The sequence below is a fragment of the Chelmon rostratus genome, chromosome 18 (assembly GCF_017976325.1).
Source record: "Chelmon rostratus isolate fCheRos1 chromosome 18, fCheRos1.pri, whole genome shotgun sequence".
Lineage (NCBI taxonomy): Eukaryota > Metazoa > Chordata > Actinopteri > Chaetodontiformes > Chaetodontidae > Chelmon > Chelmon rostratus.
Window position 1 is genome coordinate 11,271,110 of NC_055675.1, and position 18,304 is coordinate 11,289,413.

Below are 18,304 nucleotides of genomic sequence, written 5' to 3' on the forward strand. Positions count from 1 at the left end.
ATACCAATACTTGGTATAAACTTCATGTAATGTACTATAGGAAGGGGAAAAGAAGTCGCCACCAGTATTTTTTTCCTGGTCAGTCATGCACAAAGCACAATCCACCCACAAAGAAATAAATAGTGTTTCTCAAACCAACCACAAGCAAGGTCAGCATCTCAGACAGCACATAAACAAAGTTAGTAAAGTTTGAAATTGTCAGAAATTACATCCAACCCATAGCTTTACCTCAATATTGCATGGATAGCATTTATCTTCACTCTTAGCGATAACAAATTACATGTGAATCAGGCTTTAAATCTGAATAAGGCCCTTGAATAAGTGAGAATTGGCAAACGAACACTGACAAATGTCCAAATGGTCCTCTTAAGCAGAGAATTACTTCTCATTTCCCTACTTACCTGGCGAGGCCCATGCAGGGGTCCGTTAGCGTTGTGGATGAATTGAAGTATTCTCTGGCAGCAGCCAACACTAATTCTACGCTGCTGTCGTAGGCCACCTTCAGAGCGTAGCCTTTACCCCGGAAAGACAAGCTGACAGGAACATCCTGGCTGACCTGGAAACAGTCACATAAAATTTAGACTTTGACAATACCGCAGCATCAGAATTCATTATGGGTGGCTGAATATTTAGGGACTGCAATGGGCAGTGTGAGTGTAGCTCTCTGAGGTAGAGTCTCGAGTCATATCTTATATACCTTGGAGCAGTGCATGAGCTGCCCTGCCAGGCGTACATTCTCCACGCGGCTGGAACACAGCAGCGACTCAACAAAGATCTGCAGGAGGAGACAGCGTTTAAGTTTTCACTTTGTTTGATGAGTTGCACTTAAGAACTGAGTGGTTCAGGAAGTGGAAACACATAGCTCAGAGTGTGAAATGCGGCCCAAGGTGTCATTAAAGGTGCAAATTGTACACTTAGATACTTTGTCACCTTAAATTGCAAGTTGATGTGATATATTTTAGTAGAAATCTGATGATTACGTGTCATGTTTTGCTGTTTTGCTGCGGTGTGATACCTGGTGACACGTCTCTGGTTTCAGACAGGTGTAGACATTCTGCTGCATGTCAAGCAGGTCCTGCAGCAGACCTCTCCACACCGTCTCACTCACCGGAGGGTTTCTGGACACACACGAACATATAATATATATTCAGCATGCTCATGTGACCTTGACAGACATGTGTGTTTGTAAGTGTAAGTGCATGTGTGTGTCTTTCACAATCATACTTGCGGCCAGTGTGGCGGCACAGTTTCACCATTAGTTGGTGGGCTTCTTCTTCACTGTTCTGACTGTTCTTTACATATGAAGTGGGCTTCTGCAGGCCGTGTTTCTCCAGAACCTCCACCACACTGTTAAGTATAAACACAGAGATACACACACTGATGTAATGAGGCACGCTGATACAGGACAAGGACAACTGTGCAATAAAAACAGACAAATGAAGTTTCAAGTCACATTAATCAGCTCATTCAGTAAAAGCAGAAGACGGGAAGATTGGCAGTAAGTTTTACAGTTGGAAATGGCAAAGAAGAAGACGCAAGGGTAAAATAAAACCTGAAATCCAAGAGAGAGTGCAGAGGAGAAAGACAGAAGATGTGCACGCTCTAAACTGTTCATTATTTTGGCAGCAGAAAGTCATTTGCATGCCACAGAGCAGATGGAGAAAGTGTAGAGCAACAATGAAGAGCAACGTGATGAAGTGTACGCCAACGAGACACCGCTTTTTTGTAAACGTGTGTTTGTGTGTGTCTGGGAGCATGTGAATGGCGCCGTCTTATGTAACATAGGGAGAGAGTGTGTGTGTGTGTATGCATGTGTGTGTTGCTGTGGAATTAGCATGGCACCCCGAGTCTCAACAGGGTCGTACTGCTACAGATGTACCCGCTTTGCTGCAAACTAATTACCATAGTAAACAGGTGCATGCGTGTGTGTGGCTGCATATGCGGAAATGTGAGCAAAAGACAGACAGCAAGTCTCGATATATACTCTGTGTGTCTGCGCGCGCGTGTGTTTGCTCAAGCGTGAATTTGGTGTGGGCGTGTCTGCATGTTCCCTGTGCACATATTAATGTGCCAGCAAGTGGTAGTGGCAGCAGCTGAAAACAGCTTTTATTCTGGAGGCGCTCTGAGAGCAGACACGTCGCATTTGCTGCCTGATTCATCTGGGTAAGAGTCATGTTTGTGTGTACAGTATTGTGTGTGAGTCACATTGCTTCAGCACAAAATACACATGAACACACTTCCCAGGATCCCCCGGGGTGTGTTTGTGCATGGCTGTGTGTGCCTGCGTGTAAATATGTGTGAATATTTGTCTGTAAAGGCCAACGCTAAGCTGTAACACAGGCTTTCCTGTTGCTGCTTCCTCCTCCTCCTCATCATCTACATTCGCATTCCCTTCAGGCTCCCGCCCTCCCCCTGCCTTCATCCTTATCCTCCTTCCTTCCTCCTCATCACTTCTCTGTGTTCGGAAGTTCACCCTGAGGGGAGGGGTGGAGGAGAGTGAGAGAATAAGAGAGACAGAGAGGGAGACAGGGAGAGAGACACGTAGGTGATTTTAACCTGTAACAGAGAATATGCCTGAGGCTGTTTGAATACCATGGGACACACAGCAGTCCTTTGATATCGAGTGTGTTGACTGCACATCCATGTCTCCTCTCATTTTCAGGGTTTTCCATCAGGCCCATTATGGGGGAGGGAAGTAATAAGCATTGCTACAAAGTCAACATTTCCCCAGCAGCGCAGTGCTAATAATCAAACTGATGAGAAGCTCTCTTCAGCACCTTCGATGCTACGGCACAGATATTTGGATGAAGAGCTGGCGTGAAACCTTGTTTTGTGCAGAGCCAAAACATATTCCACTAAAACAGTTGGAGAAAAGGAAAAAGCAGCAAATCCTCCACCCTTAAGCTCGCATGCGCACGCGTGGCTGGACGGGGTGGACGGGAGAAGACGAAGCAGAAGGGCGGAATGACAGCTGAAAGATGGCGGGAGTTGTGCTGATGTACCTGAGATGCTTCTCAAGTCTGTCCACCTGATCGTGGAGGGATGCCGTGACGTCCGTGTCAGGCCTGTAGGATGACAAAAGCAAAGTATATTTTATGTTCATGTCGTCAAAAAGGTGTCTGGGGTAAAAAATAAAAAGCAGAACATTAATTCGAAGTTTTTTTTGTGTGTGCAAAATGTTCAAGCGCCTGCCTGCATGTGTATTTATGCTAGTACAGTGCACAGTGTACTATATGTGTGTGGGTGTGTGTGGCCTACCACTGTGAGGCTGTACTGATCCCCACTAAAAATAAAACCCCACGATGCTTTGCCTTGAGGCAAAGGATTCTGGGTCAGGCTGGCCTGTCCCCCACTAGAGTACTGACCCTGATGAAACAACCTTCTGTGTGTGTGTGTGTGTGTGTGTGTGTGTGTCCGTCTGTTTTTTACAAACACACCATCTCTCTGTTTTTACACACGCAAACTCTTGACCCATCAATCCATTCCAATGCATCCACTGCTTCTTCGGTTCCAGCCTCCTCCTCCTCCTGCTCCTTCCTCTTTTTAATATCCTTTTCTCCTTCATTCCACTTCTCTCCCTCTCTCGCCATCTAATCCCTTGCCCATTTCCACATTTTCCACTCTCTAAGGGTGAATGCATATTACATTCTTCTGAGCAGATTTAGACCTAATTAAGCTGTCTCACAAAAAAAAAAAAAAAAAATCGAAAAATTGGGCTGAAACTACTAACTCATGGTTTCTCTCCTTGCTCGCAAATCTGTAATATTCTGTGCTGGGATGGCAATTTTGGAGCTTAGTAAGTCAGAGAAATCACTCCTGGGAGAAATGTGGAGTTGAAGGCATTGCTTATACAGTAGAGCCTTGCAGCACTGCTAATCCAAACACTGCAGGAAGGAACCCTGTCTAGCAAAGTGACGTGCTTAGCATCAAATGCAGCACTGTACTAACTTAGAAACATGTATGAGTATTATATACACCCAAACATTTAGAAAGTAAGACCCTGTTTAGAATAGGTAATAAGCCCAATTGTAAAACTACAATAGCGCTTTATTTGGGTTTCTGAGCATGTTTTGGTGGAGTGACCAGCTCAACTGGGACTTAAAAAACATCTATCTGAAACCGCATGTGAAACTGCCACAGCTGGCTCTGTAAATGTGTTCAGTGACTTAAAATGCACTTATATGCATCTGAACACCATAAAAGGGCATGAAGAAGAGCAGGACTGGTACTGCAAGGTCTGCCATGCAGCCCTACTCTTAACCAGGGTAAGGTTTCTTCGGGTTTCCACAGTTTTGCTGTGTTTTGTAGGGCTATTTCTTTGGTAGAAAGTAGTTTTGATGAGAGCTGTCAACAGCAAGATCGGCGGATTATTCAGAGTAACTGGGACCCTGTTTCTGCAGAGACATGGCTGCTGACATGGCTAAATGCCTTTATGTCATTACTGTCAGTGGCAGAAAAAACGTTCCATTCACCTACACGGTATTGGGGCAACGAGTGAACAAAACTTAAAACCACAGAGTCAACATTACGCTAGAGCAACAAAACTATTTCCCAGCTAATACTCTTTAAACTGCATGACAAGACCTAAAACCTTTATTTTCCTGCATTAGATTTGTTCAGTATTGCTTTGGTTGAGAGTGGCCCTGCTCTCGAGCAGTCCCATAATACCTTGTTTCAGTGCAGTTATCGCTGTGACTGCGCAGTGGAAATGCACACGGTCACAGCACAGCATAGCTGAACGAGCTAGGTGAAAAGCTACCACTGTTGATAGCGTTGTTAAAAAAGTATGGTCACTTCTTTGCAGACAACAACAAGAAAAAAACAAAGCACTTATTGTGGTAATTCAGCTTTCCAATTAAAGTGCACACACCATCCAGCGATTTAAATTCATTTACATTACTCAGACACTCTACAGGTCCATTTTATCAACAATTTACTCTTTTGTACTCCTGATTTTTTTTCCCTCTCAGTCTTTTATTATCACTTACTCTCCTTCAAATGCACTGCGCACCCACACACCCTCGTGGGAGACTTAAAGGACAGGCCCTCTTGCCACATGAAATAAAATGTGTTCCAAAAGAGGTGGGGGGAGAGAGAGGCAGAAACAGCAATAGTGGAAGGTAGGAAATGCTGTATAGAGTGTAGCTCGGCTAACTGATGGCTCCTTGGAGTCACAGTTAAGCATGAGAGAGAGAGGAGGAGGAGGAGGAGGAGGAAAAGAAAGGTGCAAAGGGAAGAAGATAGAAACAGAGGTGGTAGTTACGTTTATTGATAGGTCCTCGTAGAGGAGTGGAAGGAAAGTGAAGAGGTGGGAGGGGAGGAACCGCTGTTTTGTCGTGGATGAGTTGGTGAACAGCTTCAGCCTCTTTACATGATGGTTTACATAATCTAAATAAGTGGAAGCGTTTGTGATTTTGTGTGTGTGTGTGTGTGTGTGTGTGTGTGTGTGTTTGTGTTTGGAAGTCCCACCCGTAGCCCCTCTGTGGCAAACACTCCAGGATGTCATAACAGAGGCTGAGCTGGTCATCTTGCTCACAGCTGTAGATGCACTCCAGAGCGACCGCCATCAGCTGGTCTGGGTCCCCGATGATCTTCTGCTGGCACTGGAGGAGAGGGGGCGAAAGAGGGAGAGAGATTTTCTTCTCTTTCAGTGTTTGTGTGTGTGTGTGGTGGATGTTTTCTAATAGCCAGGAGACCTGTCCTTGGCAGTGCCCTTATAGGGTCATAAATATAACATTTACAGCGCAGGGACACGACACTGGCCTTGAAATGGCACAAACAGCCAGAGAGATGCAGCGTGTGTGTGTGTTATGGTTACCCAAGTGTGACGCCTCCCACCACTTGTGCTTGTGTTTGTGTGTGTGTGAGAGTTGGGATAATCACGTCTGGTTTGGAGTGCTGGAAGATGATGAGGGGCAGGGTGAGGTCTCGCTGGGCCAGGCTGACCAGGTACTCTCTGAGCAGAGACTTAGCAGCACCCTCTTTCTGTCCCTCACACCGGTGCAGGAACGGCACCATCCACTGGAAGGCGTCTTTCACGTAGCGCTCGGAGCTGGACTGGTGATAGAAAGACATTTACTTTAAGACATGAATGCGAACAGCTGCCTTAGACCCCTATTTGCAGTAGGTGATCTGAGGGGGCGGTGCCATCTCCCTGGTTAGCAAAATGACCAGATGCCATCCCTCTCCATCCCTTACTAGCAGATAGAGTGCAGGGGCAGAGGGGCTGTTTCGTTGAATATGTTAGTCTGGTCTGCCTGACTCATTGATCCTTTGTCTGTCTGAGGTTTGTGCAATTTAGAATCTCCGGCCTTGAACATGGCTCTGAAACATCAGCAGCTAACCGTGCAGTGTAGCGATGAATCCATGGCGCTGTCTGTGGTGCTGATGTAGCTCATTCCAAAAATATTGATTACCTCTGACCAAAAACTCAGCAAATACTGGCTTAACTTTTTTCAACAGTTATTCCGTGCTCTCTATGAAGACATGTTAATGAAAGCAAAACTCTCCCAATACAAGGTCGGGCCTACCTTGACCACTGATTTATTACTGGACTTCTTTTTCTTCCTCTCCGTAGCGCAACATCAATTTTGCAAATTGTCAGGTGATATATAAACTGCAAATCAAGCATTACATATCTTGCATATACATTACCATACTGAACCAAAGAGACAACACACTTCTTGTGTAAATATGTGTAAGTATCAGCACTTGCATTTTACAGAGCAGGTTGTTTTTAGATGAAATGAATGATTGATTGGAACAAATGAATAATGGATTTATGAAGAATGAAACCATTAGCTGTGCTAAACATAACCAATTAGACAGCATGATAACAAAAAACCCTGGTCTCATTATGGGATACACTACATTGAATATTCAAGAGGTGCACTATGAAAGAGAGTCGTGGACAGTAAATACTTTTTACTTTGAAACAGTGTTGTTTTATGGGTTATAAGTACCCTTATTGCCGCTAGACTCCCAATTTCATCCTTCTATTATGTGTCTTCTGTGTCTTGTGTTAAGTTATCCCAGAAGTTATATGCTTGTTCTTGTAATGTGTTGCTGCCGTGAAAGAAATAAACTCCTAATGAGTGGAAAGCCTCTTCTGAGCTGGCCGAGAAATACAGCATCACAGAATGTAATGTTACAAGGTAGACACCCGTCTGCAAGATGGAAAAAAATCATCAAAAGCAGATGCACATCCTGTGAAAACCATCCTTTCTTCATTTACAATAAATGTATCATTTTTGATTTTAATGTTTTTAGAACAGTGCAAAGTACTGTAAGAAGAATTCAAATGAAATCATGCCATGCAATTAAACTTGAACTTGAACTATAACTGCTACAGTATGTGGGCTGTGCTGCAATTTGCGCTGCATGTCAAATTCGTGCAGGGCTTCGCACCCACCTCGCGACAGCTCTGACTCAGGATAAACAGATAAGAGAGCATCCACAGGAAAGATGAGATTCAAGAAATACTTAGATGCTAAATGCAACCTTGCACGCCCACACGCAAACATTTTACTTTGCTATACTGTGTCTCTGATAAAGGAAGACATCAGACACAGGCAAAGAGGGAGATTTAATCTAGGCGAGTTTGGTAAACATTCACAGACACTCTCAAATAACGCCCAAAGGGAGTACCAGTCAAACAGCATGTGTTAGTGCAGTCAACAACATTTGCTGGCTGCCTGCCTGTATGGCAGATCCTACTGGCAGTGGTCCTCACAGGCTGAAGCTGGCAGTTATTAGCTACAATTTAGAGGACAGCTTATATTATGTACTCCAAGGGGACTTGTAACTGTACTACCTGCTACAGACGGGCGCCATCAGCGCTCTCGCTGCTGTTCGACGCGAAGATTGCACTGACAAATGTCAGGGCTTCAAGATTTAAAAGAAAGTGATTTACTGTTGGGGCGCTATTAAAAACATTTTCAAATTCTGCTTTTCAAGTTTGCTTTTGTTGCCAACTGAAGTTGTAATTAGCATACATTATGTTCTTTTAAGCTGCAGTCAAGGATTAAAGTAACCACGCTAGGGAACTTTAATATGAAATGCAGTTGCAAGGTAAGCTTTCTTAACTTTACTGATGATGAACTCTCCACATACTGTGAACTAGACAAAGCAGCATGCTGGAAAGTGCACTTTCCAGATGATGCAAAATTATTGACAGAATGAGAGATCTCCATGATGATAATGTTTTGATAATATATTGTTGATCTACAGTCATGCCAATAAAGCTTATTGAAATTTAAAATAGTAGAGAGGAATAGTTTCATTTTATTTCTGTAGCAAGATGATCTCTCATATCTGCTCACTTTGGCTGAGATACTGCTACATCAGCACATGCCAAGTGAAAGCATCACCTTGCAATTTAATCAGACTTCATTCATTTTATGAATAAAAAATAAGAATTTCAAACCAATATCTGATTCCAGAACATATCTTGGGAAAATGTTCCAGCGAAAATGCAAAAAAAAAAAAAAAAAAAAAAAAAAAAGAGAGATGAAGGGCACAAATCATGGCACTTACATTTTTCATTAGCAGGTGGAGCTTGTCGATGTCACTGAGCTGCTGCAAATCTTTAAGTGTCAGACTCAATTCACATGATGTCTCATATACGAGTGTTTCCATGGTGACCAGGTCATCACACAGGAGCTCTAGCCCCGGGATCTCCCGCTCCTTCCCCAGACGCACCAGCGACAGGGCGCAGTCCACCTGATGGACACAAAGAAATGCCAACGAGAGAGGAGGGGGAAAAAATGAGAAAAAGGCAACATGAGAAAAAATGCTGAGTCATGAGGCATCTACCGCACATCATTAGCCACATTCATATTTTCTTCTGCGAGGCTTAAATGTTCATTGTACAAACGGCTGAACTGTATAATGACAGATAAACTAAAGTACCGGACAAATTTATATTGCGAGGTGATGATGGCACTAGACCATGAATGTGCGCACAAAAAATGGTGGAAAAATGGTGGAAATCCATCCAACAGTCGTCGAGACACTTCATGCTGAAGCACAACCCGCTGGTGGTCAGAAGGCTTAATCCTCCAGATAACACGAATGTCTGTAGGAAAGTTAGAGATACTGCACTGGACAGGTGGACACTTTGACCTGTCATTGGCATTCATCCTCTGCCCGTCACGTCTGCCCCAAATTGCAGGACGATCCATCCAACAGCTGTCAAGACATTTCACTAAAAAACCCTACAATGTCAACATAAAGGCGGCACTAGAGGGAAAGGCAGTTGGATTTATCATCTAATCGTTCAGTGATGATCAACCGGCAGCCCACGAGCCACATCCAGGCCACAGAATATTGATGAATTCGGAAAAAATGCACGCATCTAACATTACTCACCAGTGGAAGAGGCCCAGTCCACCCTGAGAGTGATTGTCGATTAGCTTGCCGACCCCGGACAACGAGCCAGAAAGTCCATAATTAATTCTACATTCTACAGAATTGGATTATTTTCCAACTCCATCTTCTCTACTCCATAGAGTCACCATCAAACCCCTCGGCTCCCAGGCTGACCATTCCCTCGAGCCGTCAGCAGCGCACTGGGCTGACTGGGAGCTGCTGGTGATTCATGGAGCCTTTTCATTAGACCCAAAAGCACTTTGGTTTATTTTCGTTGCATTTTGTTGCATTGAGTCAAAGAGTATTTTTGTTTGCTTCCAGGGATCCTGAAGAGGAGATTTTGTTGAGTTGAACCGTGGGTTGTGTATTTAGCGCTGACTGCCTCCTTGGTGGAGGCCTGAGAGCATTTTCAAGTGAAGTTTCTAGTTATCGTTATGGATTTTCCATGTTTTGTTCACATTGATACAGGCTCATAAAAATAACATTAAGTTTGTAAGAAAGTGAAAGTATTAAACAATGATAATAATAATAGGCTAAGTAGGCTTAAATGTTTTGTTTTGTAGATGTCTGGCCCGCACAGCGTCTGATTGAAAAACTTGTGGCTGTTAGACAAATTGTTGATGACCTGTGCAATATTTTGGACCAAAGTGCTGACTATTTACTGTGTAAGTAAATAGGTGAGCAACCATTGTAGTCATTTACTACTTCTGCCTTAAAGTTGGTCAGAGTGGAAACTCACCTTGCTCAAACACTCACCACTGACCCAAAGCTCTGTAGCAACAAACAAATCCAACATAGCCTCAACTGTTTAATCTTTATTATGTGACATTTGTTGAATAACCTCTGTGGTTATTCTTGAGGCTGTGCATTGTAGTGCTGTTGCATTGCACTGAATTCCTACACACACGTACTTGTAGCCCGTGCCTTGTACCTTTCCACCTTTCTACAATCCAGTTAATCTAGTAAAAGTAACAGGTTCAACAGGTGAATGAAGAGGCTGCTTTGAAACACTCTTGCTGAGATCACAGAACTGGGACGTGGGCAAACAACAATATCCCATCTAATGCAAAACCAAATAATACCTTGTCAGTCATTACTAATATCCAATCATTAGTCTTTGGACAATAAAACAGGGAAGATTTGGGCTTCCTCTTACTCTGATCGATAAAATTCCATCCAGAAGAGCAACCAGTCGATATCCGACCACCTATATGCTGGCAGCGCACCCGGCCAATCGATGCTCAGCCACCTGCGGATGCTAGCCAATCAATAGCAGATGCCGCTGGGCCCTGTGGTGATGATTGCTTTCTCTACACCTTTTAGAGAAGGAGAGCCCTTTAGCACAGCGGTTAGCACAGTGTCTTGCACATGCACGCACACACACACACACACACACACACACACACACACACACACACACACACACACACACACACACACACAGAGGGTCCACAGCCTTTTCATCTTCAGCTTATGTCAACACTCTACTTGCCAAATTTGCATGCCTTCGTTCATAGCATGCACGTCCGCAAACACACACACACACACACACACACACACACACACACACACACACACACACACACACACACACACACACAAGAGAAAACCCAAATCACCTTGACTCAGAGCCGGAGCAATTAGATACAACAAGAGAGAGAAGTCTATTGATCTAACTGTGAGTAAAGATCCTCCTGCTCACTCCACCCCTCCCTCCCTCGCTCTCTTTCCCTGCTCTCCTGAGATAGACTCCCCAGCTAACCACAGACAATTCAGACGTTAAAATCTCACACTTTTTAATTACGACCTCGTCTCCATGCCCTCCCCTCATCGTTTTCTGCACTGTAACACAACTTGTATCCTCTGCCTCTCTCTCTCTCTCTGTGCTATCTCCACCTTCTCACCGACTCTTCAGTTTAATTCTCCAGCTCATTTGGATCCTTCTTTGTCTCTCCTCCCTGTCCCATCTCAGCCCTTTCTTTCAAACATCATTTCCACATATTCTTTTCAACACTGCCGCAGGTTTTTTTATTCTCCTCTCTCTCTCTCTTCTCACCTCTAACAACAGGTTTGTAACAGTCACCATGATTGACCTCCATTTGAACTCTACCAAGTCTGGCCCTTTGCCTTCTCTGTATGCCTGTCTCCCCCTCGCTGTCTGCTTTCCAAAGCCACCCTCTCATTTTGTGCCATCTTGTTGCCAACGGTGTTTCTAACACTTCTTTTTAATATCCTTTATTTATGCCCTTTCACCCCCTTATAACCTGTGATTTTCTTTCCCACCAACAGCTCTTTCCATGAGATTGCTTTCCCTTTTTACTTCAGCCTTGTCCTCCCCTCTTTCTGTGTTTGTAATACACTCTAACCTAACTAGGGATGTTGCATTGGACCAGTGTTAATCTCCTTTTTTCTTTCTTTTGGTTGCGCTTCCATTCTCTGCTTTTTCAAAACCTGTCTCCCTCTGTGAGTCAATCTGTCATCATCTTGTCAATCTTCCCATTCAGCGCTTTGCTTCCTGCGGCTCTGCGACTGGTTTAAAACACTCCAGCTTCCTCTGATGTGGCTCATTTTAATCAAACCCCATTTTCCTCCATTAAAACGCTCTCCCAAGCATAAACACGGCCAGATGAGGTATGGGAGGAGGGTGCAAATGAGAGAGAACAAATGGGATGAAAAAGTAAAGAGGGCAGGAAGGAGAGGGGAAAAAATTCGAGTGTCTCTCTCTGCTGCATCTACAGGAGTGTGAGTGAGGAAAAAAACCTGTGAAAAACCGAGAAACATGAGAGTTGGGGGCGACCCCGAGAGGCTCCTGGAGTAACGTGTGAGAGCACGAAAAGAAGATGAGGTCAAATTAAAAAAGGAACAAGGGAGAGAATGAAAGAGAGAGCTGGTGTGAATTCCTAGAGATTAACAGACTGCTTTTTACACACACTCAAGTCTCTCAGTCTCACTTTCTTTCCCTCAAGTGGATGATGAAAGGCGCGATTCCCCAGTTGTCTTCAAAAATGAGCAATGGACCCCCAAATCTCTTCCCCTCCATCCTCCTTACGCTCAGTGAAAGGGATAAAATGGAGAAATGAAGGGGAAAGATATGACTGCACCCTTGTTAGTCTTTTCACAAAGACAAAGAGACCACTGTGACAACCTTGATCCATCACTGTGAGGGAGGTAAAGAGGGGACAGAGCTGCAGTGTGGATGGCGTGGGTGGAGAGTGGGCAGCTCCGGCAGTTACATCCCATTACTCCCCTAAACAAGTCCTATCAAGTCCTATTTTTCAGTTACCGCAACAGAACGCAGATGACAGAAGCTTTGGTTACTCTTCATTAGAGGTCCATATGGCGAATATGATAATGTCTGTCACAGATAGGATCAAAGTGACCTTTACTGATGGAGGTTGGCAACATTGCTGGTGCAGCGTGAATCCCAGCTCACTAAAAGAGCCCCACTCATCTAAAAGAAGTGTGCAGCGGCAATTATCTTCCAAATTGCCAGATGTCTGTTCATTCTTTTCTGTTGCTGTCCAGCTATAAGTTCCAATCAAGTATAGGCAAGGGCGCTGGATTCGTTTCAGAAGTCGGGGGCCAAAAAGAGTGTGTGTGTGCGTGTATCGATGAATAGACCAGAGAGTTCACATGAACCAAGTACCAAGTCACATTAACTTTCGTGTGTGTGTGTTGACTGGCTGGCTGCCGGAGTGTAAAGACATAAAGCTGCAGCAGCACGTCAGCTGGTCCTCTCTCATAAAGAAGATGGCAAAGAGAGAAAAGGATTCAGGTGATGAATTTAACAGTAAACTGTATTTTGGAAAATATTTTTTGGCAAAATGGAAGTTATCTCTAAACATGCTGTCTTGACTTAGAGACTATTTTTCCAGAGGAGGGCAGAGGACTGATATAGAGCTTCATCACATGGTGCAACGACAATCACCTGAAGCTCAATATCTGCAGAACCAATGAGCCTGTGGTGGATAACAAATATGGATGCTGCTGCAAAGAAGCCACAAATTGCAAATTGTGCTTCACACACATCTTCAACCTGGGAGGACAGAAGATCATCATTTCATTATTGTTTTTCCTATGAGACATTTGTGTGAATTCTTTAGTTGTGGTCAAAAATGTATTTTGTGTGGTCACAGTGACCTTTGACCATTAAAATCTAATCAGTTCATTCTTCTGTCCAAGTGAATACATGTACCAAATATAAACAACATCTCTCCAGGCATTCCTGAGATCGCATCCACGAGAATGGGACAGTCAGAAAACCCATCGCCTGTCAACCGTGTGAAGGCTAAAAAAAAAAGCAGCAAAATAGCTCCATACATTTTGTAGCTGTTTGCATGCAACCTCAGCACACAGCTCCTTTCACTCACAGGGATTAGGCAACAAATTGGTCCTGCATCAACAAGTGTACTGAAGCCTCCAAAGTGATGTCTCTTACACACTCTGTCCTGGGTCTATGTGAACTTGGATCACAAGAGTCTGTCAGATAGAGCTGATTTTGTGGCTTCTGTAACTAATTGCAAGGTGACAATGACAAAAATTCCTATAACGTAATGGATCCACTGAAAGTCAAAACCATTCTTGACTCTTTGGTGCCATGGAAATCAGCTGCAACTGGGAACCTGCAACAACATAGGTGTACGTACCTGTCTGGAGCAGGATTCGATATCCTTAGCCCTGCTTTGGTACCAGTCGGTCAACAGCTCGACGGAGGGTGTGGCTGTGCGGAACCTGAGCAGCTCCGGAGCCTCCTCATACAGGAAACTGTCATCATCGAACAAGTTCTGGTCCAGCATTGCTCTGAGGGAGACATGGAGGGAGAGTGGAGTGCATTTGATCTATTTACTCACTTTAAATTAAAGGACCAACCTGGTGATATTCTATATTGTTCTTATGAGCAACGAAACCCGATAAAAGAGCAAAACAAGCAAAGAAATGCTCATAGTATGGAATATTAGCACCCCTAGTACCCTTTAAGAAGGAGGATACAGGGTTAAAGCGAGAAGAGGGAAGAGAGAAAACACACACAGAAGACAGAAAATGGGAAGACTGAGGATGAAATTTAGGGGACAAAACATGTCATAAACACAACCCTAAACATTACTGGCTTCACAGAAGTATCACAATTTCATCCAGCAATTCCTGGCCAAGCATGCAACAATAGCCAACTGATATTATGACTCTCCACCAAAGAGCAGTAAAAAGAGCTTGCTAAATAAAATTGTAAATGGAGCTGGCCTCCCCACAGAAGTAGGCAAAAGGCATAAATTGGCAGCGCAACAAGATTTGGTATTAGTTTGTTATGGCTCTGTTTAACATTTCGATAATAGGATGTCATGTTTTGTTTCACATAATGATGCCAGCACAAGCATCTGGTCTGTATGGAGCACGAATTTTAACAATTCCACAGTGCGAGAGGCTTTGTTATCAGGGGTAATGGAGAGATTTTACAATGATATCTCTCGGTTAGCTTGGTGCTCGGTGCACGGTGTCATAATGTCGGCGTGTTTATGTTTACTGTTTACCTGCACTCCTCTGCCTCGCACCAGTCCATCTCTCTATGCCTCTGCTCATCCCAAGGAATCAACACCAATTCGCCTCTGCCATCCAGACTGAGAGAGTGAAAGAAAGGGGCAGAGGGAGGTAGAAAAAGAGAGTAAGCGGCAAAGGCAGAGTGAGAAATGGAAGAAAAGAGGAGGAAAGACCAATTAGTAGGCAGGAGTCAAACAATAAACTGCGCGGCGCTCATCTATAATTGCACCTGATAAATCTGCAAAGACTGTTTCAGACTAAACATGGTCATAAACTACTGCGGCGAGAGGTTGCAACATATGGGAAATGGAAACAGAGGAGCATAATCAGGGACGAACGGGCAACAATAAACCAGTCAGGGAACTTTCCAAAAGAGCCTGGGTCGTGCCTTGGTTGTAAATAGCTGGGACTTTTATTTTCTAAACGCCATGTTGGTACTAAGCTTTGCTTCTTTCTGCTCTCCTTGAGTGTGACAGGTCTGAGGAAGATAAATGGGGAACACACAAGAAAAGAAACCAAAGTGAAGAATGACTCTGTAACCTGGCGTGTCAGCGCTGACAAGACTCAGACACAGAAGTATATGAATGCATGCACACATACTGAGATGCTGGGATGAACAGAAGCCGTTTTTATCTCTTATTCTAGGATGAATGCATTTCTTCTTGTTATCTATTTGTCTGTAGACAGAAAAATATGTACTGTGGCTGTAAAACTCAAGGAGATACCGCGGGCTACAAATCATCGATAGCTTTGGTGCAGTTAAAGGCCGAGTGCACACGCGCCGCAGCAGTTTTTTAACACGGCCATAAATTCCATCCAATCACAAAATACATAAGATGTGTCCGAGCGGCGGATGTGATTTATGTCAACACACAAAAGCAGGAAGATTTTTTACCAACACTCCAGCGCAAGTTCATCTGTTACGACTGGAATTTTAACACAGAGGTGGCAGAGATAGAGAAGCCTCGGTTCTTCTTTCGTTCCCTCGCTCCCTGCTCCTCTTTCCTCATTAAAGACAGCCAGGTTAGAGGGTGGAGAGTAAATATTGGTGTGAGAGCTCAGATATCGATGGGAGGAATGAATTATTCCACGCCCGCTCCCCTAATCTGCTTCGCGTCAGCCTGAGAGAGGCAGGGAAGCGGGGGGAAGGAAAATGGAGATGCAAAGCAAACTTGGAGCTGGCGTTTTGGTTTATTCGTATTTCCACTGGGCCAAACCTTTTCAAGCTGCGGGCAAAGTTTCCAACAAAATATCACTATTCCTCATACTTCCACGCATCCAGAAGTCCCCTCGCAGACCTGATCAATATTACAGGAGGATATTTTCCCCTTCCAATGAAGCAAGACTATAGTATATAGCCAGTGAGCTCCAAACAGATGGCTTGAGCCGACTCCGTCTGCTGCAGTGTAGGAGCGAGCGCTGTTGGGAGGAGCAGTTGGTGCTCACAGGCTGGGGAAAATAGGAAACTGCCCCACAGCGGCAGACCCATGATGGATGCTCACTGCAGAGCCACAGCTGCCTGACCTCCATACAAACTCAGACATGGCTAATAAAAGGAAGCAGTGGCGGTGTGTGGATGGAAGCTGTAAGAACAATGATTTTTAAATGATATATATTTCACATATATCACGACAGGCGAATGTCACCATGTATGCATGTGTTTCCTTATACAAATACTGGCACAGACGGTATATGAATAGTTGAAAGTGGAGGAAGCAAGGGGGAAAAGGAGAGGACTAAAACGGAAAAGCGAGTAAGAGGAAACAAAAAGGCAAAACGAATGGCTGGCTGCACTCATCGGTAAATTCAGTCTGTCACCTCTATTAGTGAACCGTAAGGGGTGAGGAATGACTTCTTCCCCTCCAAAACACTCCTCCATCATCTCCTTCGCACATATCTTCTCCCCAACTCCCTCCCCCTCAGCGTTCCTCCAGTCCCAAAGCAGAAACTGTAAGGTGTAAACTAGAACAAAACCAAAGTGCAGGCGGACAGTTGCAATCCTTGCAGCCAGTATTGTATCATTTTGAGGCGTTGAGTAGTTCACGTGTAAATTCAGGAGCAGCAATTAAGTCTCACTCCTTTTATATTTTATAGCTGAGTTCGCCAGTGTCAGCCCTTAACCTGTGGCTGTGTGCATACACGTGTATCTGTGTGTCTATCCTGTGTGTCTATCCTGATGTGTGAAGGTGAGAATAAAGAAGTGAGAAATACCTGGAAGAGGGCGCACTTTGAGACAGGTGTGCTTCCAGTTTGCTGTGATTTTAATTTGAAATGTAGTGACAAGCGTGGTTTGTGCTTTCCAGAGAGGTGTACATTTTCAGACGTCAGAAAGGGCACGTGTCCCTGCGGTGATGCATGTATTTTTACACCTGCTGTGTCTATAGTTCACAAAGTGAATGAAAGGGAATGAAAAAATAGATGAAACAGAAATGCTCATTTCTAATTTTCGTCTAACTTGCTCATTTATGTCATTGATATGAAAAAGAATTCTTTTCAAGTACTTTTTAAGGGACGTCACATTCAGTATTAATGTGTTCCCACCAGTATCTCTTAATGGATTCGATTTTGTTTCATAGTGTAATGTAAATTATAGGTTTGAGAACACCAGAATAGATCAGAATAAAATGGTTCATGCTTATTTCAACATCTGTAAAAACACAAAGGGTTCAATCTGAATAGCGTTTTCTTCACACATTTTTACCACCACAGAGTAAGTGAATTGGACGCTCTCGCTGAAACTGCACCATCTATCACAGAAAGATAGGAGGGCAGCCACCTTCAGTGACTGGACTCCAGCACCGTCCACATGTTCCATACTTCAGCAAACACTGCTTCAATTTGCCCTTATTTTTAAATGATGAGCAACTTCCTGCTTTTTGTTTTTTTTTTGTCCCCTGATGACTCAGAGTATGTGCATGTCTCACCAGGCTTCAGGCAGCAGGATGGTGTACTCGTGTGGAGAGGTGGTTTCTGGGAAGTTTTGAAGGACAGCTAGCCGATGCTGGAGGAGTTCTGCTCCGTGGTACGTGAACAGAATGTCCAGAGCCTGCACGTTACTCTCCTGTAGACACACAGATGCATGATCGAACAACTGAAAACCTGAATTGATTTAGAAGGTTTGTAGGAAACACACTCAGTTGCCAGTTTATTAGGAATGTCTAATAACAGGTGTTTCTATTATTTTGTCCATCCACTCCAATTATATCAACACAACACATCTCAACAGCACCACAAACTGCAGCCTCCAAAATGACCATACAGATGAATCAACACCTCTGTAACACAGATTAAAAAAAAACTGAACATTATAACCGTCATGAAAGTGGGATTTATTGTCCCATTAGACTGCATTAGTCTTGTATACCTAATAAACTGGCAACTGAGTGCATATCACATTGGTGCC

The 18,304-nt window shown here is 43.9% G+C and overlaps 1 protein-coding gene across 1 annotated transcript in view; it reads right to left on the reverse strand.

The window, feature by feature from the left end:
- The window catches only part of nbas (NBAS subunit of NRZ tethering complex), a 146,375-nt gene that overhangs the window by 93,400 nt on the left and 34,671 nt on the right, over window positions 1–18,304 (reverse strand). The window contains exons 21-31 of the mRNA XM_041958947.1: window positions 17,826–17,962; window positions 14,895–14,981; window positions 14,016–14,169; window positions 8,536–8,721; window positions 5,884–6,057; window positions 5,470–5,603; window positions 3,003–3,065; window positions 1,225–1,347; window positions 1,016–1,118; window positions 698–775; window positions 402–556 (exon numbers count right to left, since the gene is read on the reverse strand). Coding sequence (XP_041814881.1) covers window positions 402–556; window positions 698–775; window positions 1,016–1,118; window positions 1,225–1,347; window positions 3,003–3,065; window positions 5,470–5,603; window positions 5,884–6,057; window positions 8,536–8,721; window positions 14,016–14,169; window positions 14,895–14,981; window positions 17,826–17,962 — 1,394 coding nt within the window. The remainder of the gene's footprint in view (window positions 1–401; window positions 557–697; window positions 776–1,015; window positions 1,119–1,224; window positions 1,348–3,002; window positions 3,066–5,469; window positions 5,604–5,883; window positions 6,058–8,535; window positions 8,722–14,015; window positions 14,170–14,894; window positions 14,982–17,825; window positions 17,963–18,304) is intronic.